Here is a 15,693-nt window from a genome sequence, read left to right on the forward strand (position 1 = left end):
GCTGCCCGCCGCCTTACGTGCAGCCGCCTTATTCTGGAAGGCGGCTTGCGTAGCGGGCTAGCGTCGAAGCGGAGGCGTGGTGGCGCCGCCTGCGCGGGGGGGAGCGATTCTGGAAGCTGGCTGCGCTGGCTGCGTGGCGGGCGCGCCGTGAAGCGGCAGGGGGCAGCCGTCGCCTCCCCCGCCCGGCGGCTCTACGCCGTTTGCGTAGCGTGCCCCAAGATGGCGTCGCGGTCGTCGTCGTCGGCGGTGGCCGGAGCGCTGGTAGCGGCGGTGGAGCGGCTGGAAGCGAAGGGAGGGATGAGGCGGGCGAAAGGCGGCAGCGCGTAGCGGGCGGCTCCCGGCCCGCGGGAGACAGAGCGAGACCCAGAAAGAGACTGTCGCGGGGAGGCGGCCCCCCTCCGTCCCCCCCGTCCTTCCCCGCCCGCCCGCCCCTCGCGGGAGCCCCGGCGGGTCCTTCCCGGCGCCGCCACCCTGCCCGCCCCCGCCCGCTAGGCCGCGGGCCTCGCCGTCCCTCCGGCCTCCCCCCACCCCCGGCCGCCCCCTCGGAGCGGAGGATGATGAAGCTCAAGTCCAACCAGACGCGCACCTACGACGGGGACGGCTACAAGAAGCGGGCGGCCTGCCTGTGCTTCCGCAGCGAGAGCGAGGAGGAGGTGAGGGCCGGGGGCTGGGGGGCGCGGGCTACCCGGGGCAGGGCGGGGGGGGGGGGGGGCGAGGGCCGCAGGGACCCCCCTGCAGCACCCCGGGTGGCAGCGGGGTTGATTATTTATTTATTTATTGCCCTCCGTACCATGAAGCGTGGCTGGGAAAGTTGCTGTGTCTCCCTCTATTATTATTATTATTATTATTATTATTAATTTCCCGTTAAACCTAAGGGAAAATGCCCGGGCTGAAAGCCTGTGGGCGGTGGGACAGCGGTGAGGAGTGTTGTGGCACGGGATGTGGGGTTTGGCACTGGAGGGGGGGACCCACCACGCTGGCACGACTTCAGTCCAGAACATCACATGAGATGGGAGAGGAAACCTGACCTTGGATTTATAAAAAGAAACTGGGATAAAAGGGGACTGATGGAGTGCCAGAAGTTGCTGTCCAGAAGGAAGTGGGAATTAAAGGTAGATGGGTTCGTTGAGGAACGGCTGTGTTGCTCAGTGGTGGCATTGTCCGTGAAGTTAAAAAAGAGAAACTTTACACCGACGTGCCTTTTTTTTAATAGCCTCTTAACCTGGGCTTGGGGTGCTGGGGACCAGCTAGACTGCGGGTCTTTTATGTTGTTTTTTTTTTTTTTTTTTCTTCCTTCTGGAATCAGACATACTTCATTACATTTACTGGTTCCTGAGTGGCTGTGCTAAAGTCTTTGTTCTCCTGATTATCATATTTGTAGCTACAGGAAATCGGAAGGGAATGCAGACAGTTCGCTGGAGGAAAGTGAATTACCATACCGTTCAGTTATTATTTAACGTGGTGAAGGAGGCTTGACAAACCCTTTGTAGCTGTGCTGTCATGGTGAGGAGTGTCAACGGTGCAAGCAGAAATGGTGTGAAAGGAAAATGATGTGTTTTGGTGCAGCGTTCGTCGTAGCTGGTCCTTCCCACTGACTTTCAGGAAATCTATGATACTTTGAACTAACTACAAAGAAGAACGTAATGGTGTTGTGTAATGATACTGGGGCTAATCAGCACGGGTGGGCTGAAGGCATCTGAGTTTCCTCATGTGATTTTACACAATTTGTGGGGCAAGTGTGGCAATTCTTCTCAAGAGCTAGATGCCTGACCACGTTAGCTTACGGTATGGCTGAAGGTGGAAATGAAATTTGAACAGCTACCTGATGCAGTCAGCTTTTGTCCGGTTTTTAGTCTTTATTTTGCAACGGCTCAATTTGCAGTGTTGTACAGGCTCCCGTCTGCCCCATGGTAGTGGTCCGTTGTGTCTTCTGGCCAGTGGGAACTGGTCTTATGGTGTCAGTGACACAAAGGTTTGCCAACATGGCAGTTTCACGATGCTGACCCGAGATGGTTGAAGAAGGAAAAATGAACTCCTTCTAGAGGCGTGCAGACTTGTGACAAATCCCTTTCAGTGTAGGTTGAGCTGGTTAGGTTTGTTTAAGGTTGAGCTTTAAAGCTGTTTTTATGTGAAAGTTGGGCCCGTGTTGTAGTTTGCAGCAACTTTCAGTGGACTGAAAATCTCATTTAATTTCAACTGGTATAATTTCAGGCTTTAGTTTCTAGGTAAGACCTAGATTAGTCCAGTTTCAAAGGCAGGAGCTGAGGTAGCTGTCTCCCTGAGCGCCTTGTCTTTTCCGTGGGCCTGTTACGAAGGCTGCAAGTGAAGCCCTGGAATTTGTTCGCACGTGAGTGTCATTTTCTCAGTTGAGCTTTGGTCGCTGTTAGCATTTGGCCTTGCCTCTGATCTCCCCAGTAAAATCAGGTGGTGTGCTCTGCTGTTCGGTGGCATGTTAAGGAGTGCTAATTGCTTTGTAAATGATGCAGCATGGGCTGTAGATTGATTTCCTCAAGTATGTGCATGTGTGTGCTTTTTTGTAAGTGAGCCATGGAAATAGTGAAGCAATGAATTAGTTTTGTTTTGGATTGGCCTCCTGAGGACATCACACAGCCTTTCTAACACTGTATTTATTTACGGTACCTATGTATTTAATGCAGAGCTGAAACTGCATCCTGTGTTCTCATCTACTGTGTACGTACTGCAGTGTCCATGTAAGTGGACTTTTTCAACAAATGCATTCAGGAAAGTTATTACCACTTCACACGGTACTAAACACTTACACACCAGCATAGACTCCTTTCACAGGTGTTGCTCTTGGTCTTAGTCAAAAGGCCTAGAAGCCATTTAAATTTTCCTTGTATCAGTTACTGAAATTGGCAAGCAGGAAACCTTTGTTTTTATTAATTTCTCCGATTATTTCTTAGGTTAATTCTCATTTGTTGGCGTTTACTTCATGTTTAATTTGAGAGAAGTCTACTTGCCTAATCTTACTGCTGCTTGCACTTTTTTGATAACAAGAAAGGTGTTATCTGTACACATGTAATTATATAGTTTAACCTGTCTGTGAAAGATTTCTCATTTTTCTTGGAGAATAATACAAAATTTTTTTGTGCTACTGACATACTTTATTATTGATTACTTCTATTAAAATGGCAGTTGAGGTCTATTTCAAAGACCTCTCCCCGGAGAGGGTGAAGAAAACCAGACCCAAAGTATGTTAGTAAAGATCTATTAAAAGCTTGCTGCTTAAAAGAAAAAAGAAAAAAAAGAGCAGGTTTTGGTAAATAATTTAAACTTGCTGTATTAAAGTTTTATTTTTCTGCAGGACTGGCTGTTTCTGGTTACTGCTTCTTTTAAGCACTTAAGAAATAGTAGACCTTAGCTCTCGTGTTTCTTCTTCGTTTCCTGCTATGAATTTTAAAAAAACCCAAGTTTTTTCCCTTTTTGAGCCCCTAATTAGTTCCTGAATTAAACCATTTTGTCAAGGAACAAGAAGAAATAAGAAGCATTTTGTTTACACTTACAGAGAAGGCTACTTTTTTTTTTTTTTCCTTTTTAGGTGTTTAGCCCCTAACTCTTCAGTTCACTGATTTAATTTTCTTTAAAAATAGCTATCAATGGAGATTGTTAAGCAGCATGTCTTTGGTTAGGCATTACGTTTGCAAATGAAAAGAGCCTTCGCATAATAATACTTTGCTTCTTTTTTAGTTTTTTAAGTGATTGATTTTTTCCATGTGCTGCTTGAGGTTGCACATTTTCTCTGTATTGTATTTGGAAGCTACTACTTTTGGACGGGGAAGAAGCTCTGGAAGTTTTTGGAAGACAAAACGTTGGCTGAAAAGATGTCTTTGTTACATATTCCTTTAAAAAGCAGTACAGGGAGAATTCATTCAAACATGAATCTCAAATGGACCAAAAAATAAGTTTCTTAATTGGGCTGTGTGTGGGGGGGAAAAAAACTCCTATATCTGTGTCGTTTCATAAACAGTGAGCCACCGCAGAGTTGATGTCTTTTTGGGCAGGAGGGAGAACAGGGGAATCAACAGGATTAATTCAAAGAGAGTGTGAACAGACTTCAAAGGACCTTTCCGCAACCAAACACCAGGGCTCTGCTGCTTCCATCTTTTCAAATGGAGTGAACTTCCCTTGCTGCTTCTGCGAAAGTGGGGAGAGCAGATCAAGGGATCCCCAGTCCTGTGTTACCTCTGAAATAATTTTATTGCTTTGTGATGGCAGCGCCTCTCACTATTGCTATTATGGTGTTATTTAAAAATAACACAAGCATTTTTTGTGTAGACCAGCTGTTTCAATGAGGAAATGTTCCAGAAAATGTCACTAATATCTTACTATTAAGAAGCAGATGGAAGCCTGCTCAATGGCAGCATCTCTGTGTTACATTTTGACAAAAATAAAAAGAAACCGTTTGGCTTTAAGTCCTGCGCTGGTGTAGCTACAGGTTTAAGCATGCCTGCATTGTATCTGGTGAAAGGACAAGCTGCTCATTAACAACTGGTATTTTTAAAGACTTTTTGGAGGAAATGCTTTGGAAAGAATAGGATCCCGGACTGGTCGTCTTTTCTGAATTGTGAATGAAGTCCAAATTGCGATGAGGAAACAGAACTTTCACACAGCGGCTGGTAAGCGCCCTGGCTTTACTGTTCTGTGAGCACGCCAAGGCAATACGGTCACCAAAAGCTACGTTTATGTAGCCCTACAACAGCCTCGGTTGGGGAAAGTAATTTGAATGCAAACGAACCTTTTTCTTCTTCTCCTGGGTCAGTTTTAAACCAAGCAATGATGTAATACGGCAGTTCTCAAATTCTCACTGTAGTACACGTTGATGATCACACAGTGTTCCTGGGCCATCCTTTGTGCGTTTGCACCGATATAAAAATAATAATAGCTAAAAACACTTGGAGTACTTTGCTTTTGGGACATAAAGGGAGCCCAGCATCGTGTGATCGTTGTACTTTCCATGGAATATAGTCTCAGAATCTCTGTTCTGATGGCTCAGCTAGGCTCTGTACATTCCCTTCAGCTGCATAAAAGGGTTGTGGTTGAAACCAAATGAAGTTCTCCCTGGCTGGTGCGAACACATTACCACATCTCCAGTAGAATATAGTCCAGTTCAGAAATAGTTCTCTTGCTTGTGCTTCTCCTGTCCCTCTCAGCTGTGCCTGTAGCTAGTTTTCTCCAAGAGCAAGAGTATAAACCTCTGCAAACCCTTGCTTCCATCTTAAAAGGTGTTTAGTCTTTTCAGAGAGGCAGCTTTCACAAACAATCTTAGAAGCAATTCCATGATCTCTTGTACTTTCCCAGACTACAAAAGAAGGAAAATTGTTAAATTTTCACTTAATTTACTGGAAGCTCTGTAAGCTGTTGTGAAACTGGAGAATTGAGTCAGCGTTGTTCTGCTGCAGCTCAGAGAAAGTGATGAGTATGGGCAGAGGAGGGAGCATGCTCGATCCCTGGGTTTGTTGAGAAGGTCCCAGCAGTGGTGGCCTCTGTCTCTTCCCTGCATAATGCTGCTTTGAAATCTCTTTCATCTCAGATTCATTTACTGCCTGACCAGAGGCTGTAGCTGTTTTCCCTGCCTTTCTCTCCTCACCCTTTGCGTCCTGTCCCCCGGCCTTATTTCTTTTTTTTTCTTTAACTCATGATCAGTTCCCCACCTTGGTTCATCTCATCACCCTTCAGACAAGCTACTGAAGTGTGGAGGCAGGTACAAGCAGCTGGGGGGTGTACCCAGCTGGGACTGCTGCCTAGGACCTAATCTTTCCATGCATGGTCTTTCAAGGTCTGGAAAAACAACTCTTTTGCTTCTCAGTCAAAGGAAAATGATCATGCACTTGGATTTTATAAGGAAAATTATCCTTGTTTGCATACCTCTGTGATAGGGTTGCCCAGAAAAATTGGGTAATTTCAGTTGAACAAAATGAAGAAACTCAATTCTGCCTTGTGAATAGTAAACGTCAGTGTTCAGATGCTGCTGTATATAATACGCAGCGGTTGGGAAACAGGTACTCAGTTTCTTTAAACACTAGCTCTTTCTCAGTCCAACCGAGAGAAGACTGGCTGCATAGGCTCGTCAAGGATCTTTCAAATTTTGTGCATATTTATGTCAGAATTTGTGTCTCTGTAGCTGTCTTTGTTGTGCAGTGGATAACGCACACTAAGTCTTTGTTCTCAGAAATTTCATGTTAACTTGAAATTCAGGCAGATACAGTTACCTACTGGCTAGATGCTTTTAATTTTTTTCAAGGTTCTTCAGATGGTTTGAATGTTATTTTCGTTTCTATTGACTTCGGTGGTTACTTTTTCTTGTGTAAATAACATATATTGATGTTACATGCAGAATTAACTACCTATATTTGAAAAGCCTCTCTAGAGTTTTCATGGCTGTAGGGTTTTTGAATGTTGTATGAGTAGTACTTGTTAATCAAAACAGTAAATGTATACATATGCAACTGCTGACATCCAGAGTCATTCAGTCCATGTAAAAGGCCAAAATAGTCCCTTCATTTCTCTTTTTTTCTCTCCTCATTAAAACAGGCAATTTACAAGCTAGCATTCCTTCTGGAAAAAAATCCACCTGGACCTGTTGTGTCACTACTGAGTGGTCAACAAACTGGTTTTGACAGGCAGAAATAGGTTATCGGTTTGGGGTCTTACACTGGGAGTTGCCTCCTTATCAGCCTTTTGCTTCCCAGGCAAGTGGCTGCTGGTTCAGGCATTTCAGCTGGTTTCTCTGTCCCGTCCCTGCTGCGAAAGGCATGCTGCAGATAATTTTTGTGGTTATCTGCAATGTAATTTTGATGGAGGGAGAGGACTCTGGATTGTGGTGTTCTTTGGTAAGAGTAAGCGGCTGCTCTGAAGTCACAAGAAACTGTAGTAACAGTAATATGACCCTTGGTATTTTGAAGCCAGAGCAGCAGTGCAGTGCGTGATGATTAATGATTGTTATTCTAAGCAGCAGCCTAAAAACCAACAGAATTTTCTTGGGTTTTTCCTCTATGGTTATAGTACTTTGTAGGTGCGATCCAAACACTTGAAATGACTTGAACTCCTTCCAGCTCACCTCTTACTCAGTGTTCAAGACTTGTGCTTTACGTTTGTGTCAGGTTCTGTAGCCTGGGTGCTTTCTCCTTCTAGCTTTGGGCCGTTGATTTTCTGCCTCCAGTTCCTAGGTACCACCTGGGAGGTTACAGCATTACACCACGGAGCAAAGCACGGGTGTGCGTGCAGAAATGACACTCGCCTAAGGAAATGGGTACTGTTGAGAAACAGTAATGCCTCTGCGAGGACATGCTGTTATGGCCAGGAGAGGGGTGTTCTGTGGCTTGCTGTTGAGGTTGTGTGTATTTAGCGAAGGACACTGTCATGTTTTAAGCTGGCTGTACCCTTGCTGACCACTGGCTGTACTTGTTACTACTATGTGCTAACTTCCTAACGTGCCCTGAATAGCAAGAGGGTGGGAGAAGCCCTCCTTGTAAGCCTTGGCGTCTGTGTTTAGACCGTCCTGCGTTAGCAGTTTGGCAAAATGCATGTTTTGTTGTAGGGTGACTGAGGCTGTGTTTCTGTGGGTTAAATTAGCTTAATTTTTGCATGGCTTTGCTAACTACAGGGTCTCTTTTCCCCTCCTGCTCCTCTTGCGCTCTGTCAGTGTATGCTGTTCTTGCTGTTTAAAGGCGGTTTGATGTGGTTGAATCAAGATCCCAATTTTGTCAGATATAAAAACATTAAGTCCAGTAATAATAGTATATTGGGTTGGTAAAAACATTTGTTAACTTCGAGTAATGCGTAAAAGGTCTTTATTATGCTGGACACAGAGCTGCACCGGCTACAGCATCCTGCCTGGTCATAGGGCACATCGGAGAGTCGCTAGCACAGCTAAACTCCAGGCTCCTGAATACAGAGACTCTTATTAAATTGAAACTTTCAAACAAAGACAGATTGTACGGGGGGGGGGGAGGAAATCATTGAAGTCAGCCATCTTCTCCACCAGTCTCACTACAGCGTGTTATGAGACATGTTACTTGTTTGCAGTCTATTTTCGGGTAAATAATGCTAAAGTGTGAAATGAATTTAAATGTCGGGAGGTTTGTGCTTTAGTCGCTATGCAAAAGACGTGATTTTGTGGCTTAATAGTGATAGAACGCGTGAAAGAGGTTGTTTCAGTAGCCAGTGGCTATAGGTTGGCTTCTGGCAGCGGAATGCTGGCTCGGCCAAAACCCATGTATTTAACATCTTGTCTGCTGTTTCTTATTAAGTCTGCCAGCTTGATTGTGTCCTTAGGCTGGCGTGTGTGGGTAGGACTGTCTTTTCCTGGAAGTCTGGAAGGTTCGCAGCTCATTTTCCATCGGTGTTGTAGCCCAGCTTCTAACAGCGCTGTAGCCCTTTTCGTCTTTGCTGTAATGCTTCTGTGGAGCCTCTTTCTAGGAATTGTGTTCCTTACGGTGTAGCTACTCTTGTTTTATTTATGGGATGCTGATGGTGGTTGTTTAAATCCACCACAGCATGAAAGAACCTGGGAATCCCTCAATCTCTCTTCTGTTAACCGAGAATTAATTCTCTGCCTTATTTTGGTTACCTAGTTCTTGCTTTGCAGAACTCCGTTTTTTTGGGGGGAGAAAAAAAAACAACCCTGATGTGAATACAACAGATTTGTATGTAATTAGGTTGTTTTAAGGTCAGCATTGTGTATCGGGGCTCCCAGATTTATCCCGGTGACAAATGCTTTTCCCCTTTTCCCATGGAGCTCCTAGCTCCGCGTGTGGCTGTCCAGGCAGCCTTAGATGTCTCAGCATGTTTCCTGTCTCCTTTCGGGGGGAAAGTTGGTAGGCTGCTCTAGATTTGTTTGGATTTTTTGTATGCATGCTGCTTTGAAGGTTGCTTACTGTAAGGGCTACAATCTAGCACTGTTTAGGAGCCCCTGCTGTAGACTTCAAACGTTGCTTATTTTTCTAACCTTTCTCTTATTTCATTGATTGTGTGTGAGAGCTACTTCAGGGCTGCCTTGTGCGTTGCCAAAGAGGCTTGTGTTGCTCATTTCCCTGCTTTGAAATGACATAATTGTCTTTCAAATCCTGGAAAACAGAACTTGGCCATGTGATGTGATACCTGCAAGTGCTTTTCCAAAAGGACTGCAAGACTTGGCTTCAAAAATCTGCCCACAGAATCCCTGGTAGGACCAGAGTCTCAGTAGCCATCTTAACCACAGTTGCCTGGCAAGAAGAAAATGGAAATGTCAACCTTCCTTTGTGTTTCAGCCTGTTGTTTTGTTTTTTAAAAAGGTAATTTTTAGTGTATTTGTATGATATTTTGATTAAATATCTTCATTATTACTTAAAAACATTCATCTGAATATATGCTAAAGAAGTTAATGAGCAAAAATCCAGGTACCAAGGACACACGAGGTGGTCCTTTAAAAAACTTTACTCTTCTGCTTTGTAAAATTGGATTGTATTGGAAAACGTTTAGTCTGAGCAATTGAGTAACACTTTTTGTCATGCTATGTTGTAAAGTGAATGTAAGCTAGCCTTACAGTGTATCACATGTTTGTTCTGAAACTTAAAAAATATTTTTGACCTCATTATGGCAGCAATACTATGGCATCACTCTTCTGCAACCTGCCCAGCTGGTATCTTTGCTTCCCCAGGTATTTTATGTTCACCCATCCAGCTATCTGGGGAAAAGGTTTCTGCAGGGGAATGTATTTCTTATTTTGCAAACAGCTTTTCAGAGTGGAAAACTTTTTTTGGAAACGGTTTTCAGAGAGAGGTGTTTTTTCAGCAGATCTCATTTTACTGGCTTTTGGGCAGTTTGTAAACATTTGAGTGATGTTGCCTTGTGAAAATATGCCTCGTGAGAAGCTCAAGTTTGTGGCCACCTGAGGAACATGAACATACCTAAGTCTATGGGACCTGACAAGATGCATCCCGGAGTCCTGAGGGAGTTGGCTGATGTAATTGCCAAGTTGGTGTCCATATTTGAAAAGGACTGGCAGTCAAGTGGACTGCAGAAAGGAAAACATTGCACCCCATTTTAAAAAGACTAGAAAGGAGGACCCTGGGAAGCACTGACCTGCTGCCTCACCTCTGTGCCTGGGAAGGTCCTGGAACAGATCCTTCCGTTAGCTATGCTAAGGCACATGGAGGACAGGGAGATGATTCGAAACAGCCAGCTTGGTTTCACCAAGGGCAAGTCCTGCCTGGCCAGCCTGGCCTTCTATGATGGGCTGACTACAGCAGTGGACAAGGGGAGAGCTATGGATGTTGTCTGTCTGGACTTCTTTAAGGCCTTTGATGCTGTCCTTCAAAACAACCTTCTCTCTAAATTGTAGAGGTATGGATTTGATGGGTGGACTGCTTGGTGGATGAGGAATTGGTTGGATGGTCGCATCCAGAGGGTAGTGGTCAACGGCTCAGTGTCCAGATGGAGACTGGTGGCAAGTGGCATCCCTTGGGTCCATACTGGGACCAGTACTGCTTAACATCTTCATCAGTGACATGGGTGGTGGGATTGAGCGCACCCTCAGCAAGTTTGCAGACAACACTGAGCTGAGTGGTATGGTTGACGCGCCTGAGGGATGGGATGCCATCCAGAGGGACTTGGACGAGCTTGAGAAGCAGGTCCATGTGAACCTCATGAGGTTCAACAAGGCTGAGTGCAAGGTCCTGCACCTGGGTTGGGGCAACCCCTGGTATCAGTACAGGTTGGGGGATGGAGGGACTGAGAGCAGCCCTGCCAAGAAGGACTTGAGCTACTGGTGGGTGAAAAGGTGGGTGTGAGCCAGCGATGTGTGCTTGCAGCCCAGAAAGCCAACCGTATCCCAGGCTGCATCAAAAGCAGCATGGCCAGCAGGTCAACGGAGGTGATTTTCTCCCTCTCCTCTGCTCTGGTGAGACACCCCACTCCGGGGCCCTGCATTCAGCTCTGGGGCCCTTCGCGTGGGAGAGATATGGACCTGTTGGAGTGAGTCCGGAGGAGGCCAGGAGGATGGGATGGAACGCCTCTCTTAGGGACGGGCTGGGAGAGCTGGGGTTGTTCAGCCCGGAGAAGAGAAGGCTCCGGGGAGACCTTACTGCAGCCTTCCAGTACCTAATGGGAGCTTGTAAGAAAGATGGGGACAAAGTTTTTATCGGGGCTTGTTGTGATGAGACAGGGGTCATGGTTTTAAACTAGAAGAGGGTAGATCAGATTGGGTATAAGGAAGAGACTTTTTTTACAATGAGGGTGGTGAAACAGTGGAGCAGGTTGCCCAGAGGTGGTAGATGCCCCATCCCTGCCACCATCCGAGGTCAGGCTGGATGGGGCTCTGAGCATCCTGATCCAGTGGAAGATGTCCCAGCCCGTGGTGGGGTGGCTGGAATTAGCAGACCTTGAAAGCTTCCTTCCAACCCAGATAATTCTACGATTTGGATTATAACGACCCTTTTACTGGATCCCTTGAAACGCGTTGCATGTATTGGGAGACGGGACTTTTTCAGATGTGTGGGTTTTTGAAACACACCAGTGTCTCACCCTCATTTTGAACTAGGCCCCTTTGTCTTGGGAGAGCTCATTGGTAGCAATATCCTGTTTAAAGTTGTTTTAAAAGAATGACCTTGTAGGGCATGTTTCCTGCTCTCTCTTGATGGGATTTCCTTTTTATTAAACAGGAAATAGTCTGATTACATAAAAGTGTGAGAATGACAGGTTTTTCCTTCCCAGTGAGGGTTGTTCATGTTAATTCTATTCAGAAAATGCTCAACAGCCAGAGCAGCTGAAGTTAATTTACTTTGCCTAAAACTGTTGTTTACACCTAAAAGTCCCTACTAGTGTGTTGCTATAGCATTGTCTTAGTCTGAGCGCTCCATCAGGCTTTCCTGTAGAAGTCTTTGTACAGGGGTTTTCTGAGCAGATACTTTTTTCTCACAAATAGAAGGTGGCAGGACTTCAATGGCTCGAAGTGTGCTGCGCCGAGTTTCAAAGATCTGTTTCTGCCACTTGTTTTAAATCTTTTCCTCCTTTTTTTTTTTTTTTTTTTTTCCTTTGAGCTGGGCCTCTGAATTGAAACGGGAAATGGCAAAGATGATGGCTTCCTTACCTGGCAAGAAAACAGATACTTGAAATATCTATTACCTTTCTTTTAAGTTTGTCCTCAGAATCACCTGCTGACCCAGAGGTAGGAATTTCAGGCCAGGCTCTTCTGTGTACGATGCTGGTAATGAGACAGGATGAAGTGAAAGCCCTGTAGTAGGAAAGGGTGCAGTGATAAGATGGCACAGCCCATCGGCGTGCATGTGTGCTGAGCCTACCGCGGCCACATATCGGCAAACCAGAGGTGGCTGCTGGTGACAGCCATACAGTCCCAGCCCGTGGTACCTGGCTGCTGTCCCAAGCCTTGAAGGCTCCACGGATGAGTGAAGTTTACATTCCCTATTTAGGCATGGCTTACTGGTCGTGTTTTATATGGATTGGATGTTTGGGGGAAAGGAATTCCATCTTCCTCTTGAAGAAAGCCAAACACCATGGGATGTTACTATAGAGTAAATGCTGTTCCGTTGCAGCCTAAGCCAGAAGATGCGTCAGGTAGTAAGCATCTCCGTTAGGAAACTGCATGGCCCATTCAGCTTAATTCATTTCTGGTACGTGTTTGCCTTGATTCAATAGACGTACCGGGGAGTGCTCGGAGATTTCGATGAGCTGCTTTGGGAAATGATCCTGCTTCGTGCAGTGCAGGACTGAGGTGTGCGTTCGGACTGAACTGGGAAGAGGAGGCTTTGAGATGTTATTTTTGGTGGGATCCACAGAAAATTGCTGATTCGAGGAGTGCTGACACTTGAGAACACCGAGTTTAGTTGCAGGCTTAGGAAAGGTTAGACCAGCAGTTGCCAAAATCTTTGTTATGACCCCTCTTCAGTTTCTGCCTTAAGCTTTGCTACTGCTGGTTTGAAAGCTGTGGTTTGGACCCCCACAAGTGACCCTTGTCTCCTCGCCCTGGTATGTTCTAGTCTGCTGGCCCCCCCTCTTTTCCCTGTGCTGAGCCAGCGTGGTCTGGGTGGCCCTGGAAGACGAAAAATCACTTTGCAGCGTGGTTGGTTGGCAGATGAGTTTTCAGAAGATAAAAGAACTGGGAAACCCTGGAAATCTTACGCTTGTTTTTGTTTCAGAAGTTTTAATTTTGAATTCTGTAGGTAGGTTTCCCCTTGGTAATTAGCACAAATCTTTTCATATCCTACTGGTAAATCAACATTTACACAGTAAAGCCTGGGATTTTTAGTGTCTCGCACAGTTTAACTTCGAAATGTCTGAAACTGTTACAGCTGGCCTGTAACCTAATTGGACTGGTATGTTGGAAAGTTTCTGGAGCAAGTCGCTTTGGCTGTAAGCTTTGTGCCAGTGAAATGATGAAGTATAGCATGATGACTCTAATGAACAAGCTTTGTTTAGAGAGCTGAAAAACAGTATTAGTTTTGTTTTTAGTTTCCATCTCTGCTCATGGATGTATTGCAAGTAGATTTAATAAGCAGTGTCTCAATATTCTTTGGGGAAGTTTTTCGCCGGTGGAGATTGTTAGTTGGCTTTTTGTTTCTGGAAGACGACAGAACAAAACCTGAACTTGCACAGAGCAGAATTATGGTGGAATAAAATGTGTTTCAAGAAAGACTGCCACAAAGCCTGCTTATGAAAAATTACTCCTGTGAAAGTGGTTGAACTATTTTCCTGATTCAAAAAAAGTCCGTCCTTCTATGCAGCCTCGTCATAGGGCTTTTAAGTGGTTTAATGTAGAATTATTTTTTGTTTGTATCTCATTGAACAACCTCATCTAAAATAAAAGTAACCAAGTGCTGGCTCTAGAGCTGAACTCGGTGGTGCCTGCTGCAAAAGAGGCAAAACTGGGAAGTTGACAATCTCTGCTAAAACAATTGCACATAAATATTTTAGTGGGTAGTTACCTGACTTGTGTATGTCGTTAGCATAACTGCAGAGGCGGACAAGGCCAAAGGTACTGATAAAGGTAAATCAAGCTACTTCTGCAAAGGTGCTGAGCAGTTTCTGGTGCCATCTTAGGTTGTTGCATGCTGTGTATGTATCCCAAGCTGTCGAGACTATGTAGTGACTGAGTACAGCAGTGATCTCTTCCACTGTAAGTATTGTGATGCTGTATCAAATAGCAGATCATTGTTCCGGTATGCAGAGGCACTGATTTATTCTGTGATGTGTCCGAGCAGTGAGAAGGTAGCGGCTGAAATAATTTGAAGTGTTGGAGTGCCTTGGTGTCACCGATAATATAGTTTGCCCAGCTGTCTGAAAGGGGCTAAGGAAATTGTCTTGGAAAAAGTGGATTATTTTCAAGGGCTCGTGTTGGATTGGCTGTGTCTGGAGGTGTGAGAGATGCAAAGACAACTTCTCTTCAGCTGGGCTCTGAAAAGGAGCATCGCCTTGAGTTTATACATCACCTGTGCTCTGCTTTCCACAGGTGCTGCTGGTTAGCAGTAGTCGTCATCCTGATCGATGGATTGTCCCTGGGGGTGGCATGGAGCCCGAGGAGGAGCCCAACGTGGCTGCTGTACGAGAAGTCTGTGAAGAGGTGAGTGTTTGACAAGAGCAGGAGCTCCTGAAGCTTTGCTGCTGATTATTGGTGAAGGCTTTGTGAATTTGTTTTCATCACTCTTGCTTGTTTTTCTTAAGATGGAAAGGAATACAAGGTCACTGGTGATATCCCAGTCATATGTGGGAGGGAAACCAGAGTCCTAAATAAAGATAGCACAGGAATGTAATTAAGGCGCTCTCGGTCAGAATGAACTTTTCCTCACCCGATACCTTTAACTGAAAATAGATAAAATTAAACTGTAGTCATTTCAATGCATATGATGATATTCTCTGGTTTGTTTTCTCTCTATGACGAAGAGTTTCTTAAGAGAACTTTAAAAAAGAGCTGTGCTTTTGTGGAGCTACCTAATACTTGAGTAGAAGGTAGAAAGTAAGACCTTATGAACCACTGAAGACACCCCAAATATAGGGACCTTGGTATGTTTTGATCTAGTACGTATTTTGAGTTTTATGTGAATAAGATAAATTGATCATGAGAGTTATAAGCAATAATCCCTAATATGTTAATTTTGGTGGGGTTTTTTTTTTTTTACTTGAAGCTATTTCAGAAAGGAGATCAAACAGCAAATCAGACACAAGATTGATGATCTGTAAGGAGAAGGCGTATTTTTCTCTTAAAGCTGAAAGAACAATTTTATCCTTCACAAGGAAGAACTTAAAGACAGCAAATGGCAGTTGACTGCATCGTATGTAAAACACGTCTTTAGAACTTGCTTCTGAATATTTTCAAATTGGAGAGATGCTTGGATTCAGGAACGATTAAGTGATTATATATGGATGACCAAGTCGGTTCACAGTTATATAAGGCAGGATTAAAAATGCTTTCAGGAGGGTTATAAACATTTGTGCTGCGGAACAGAAGTCAAGAGCTAATTGATGGGACTTGGGAGGAAGCTGTGCCAGTAGTTGCTTTATTTATTTATTTAATGTCTGGTATATGAAGATTTTCCTCTGACGTATTTGGAAGTATCTGCTGCTGTCTTAACAAAATGCTGAATATTTGAGCCTTCGGACTTACCTAATGTGGCAGTTCTCAAGTCCTGTTTCTCTTTTGATGGCTTTATTATCTAGCAGTTTATCAGAAAGGTATGAAAG

At 44.7% G+C, this 15,693-nt stretch overlaps 1 protein-coding gene across 2 annotated transcripts in view; it reads left to right on the forward strand.

The window, feature by feature from the left end:
* The first annotated feature begins 177 nt into the window (after positions 1–177).
* The window catches only part of NUDT3 (nudix hydrolase 3), a 32,829-nt gene continuing 17,313 nt past the window's right edge, over positions 178–15,693 (forward strand). Inside the window, exons 1-2 of one of the 2 annotated variants that reach the window (XR_008749962.1) lie at positions 178–653; positions 14,465–14,575. Coding sequence is in view for 1 of the 2 variants with exons in the window: in XM_055819786.1 (XP_055675761.1) it covers positions 555–653; positions 14,465–14,575 (210 nt within the window). In the remaining variant the exon portion in view is untranslated. The remainder of the gene's footprint in view (positions 654–14,464; positions 14,576–15,693) is intronic. The other variant, XM_055819786.1, reaches the window with a different exon arrangement.

Source organism: Falco peregrinus, chromosome 16 (assembly GCF_023634155.1).
Source record: "Falco peregrinus isolate bFalPer1 chromosome 16, bFalPer1.pri, whole genome shotgun sequence".
Taxonomy (NCBI): Eukaryota; Metazoa; Chordata; class Aves; order Falconiformes; family Falconidae; genus Falco; species Falco peregrinus.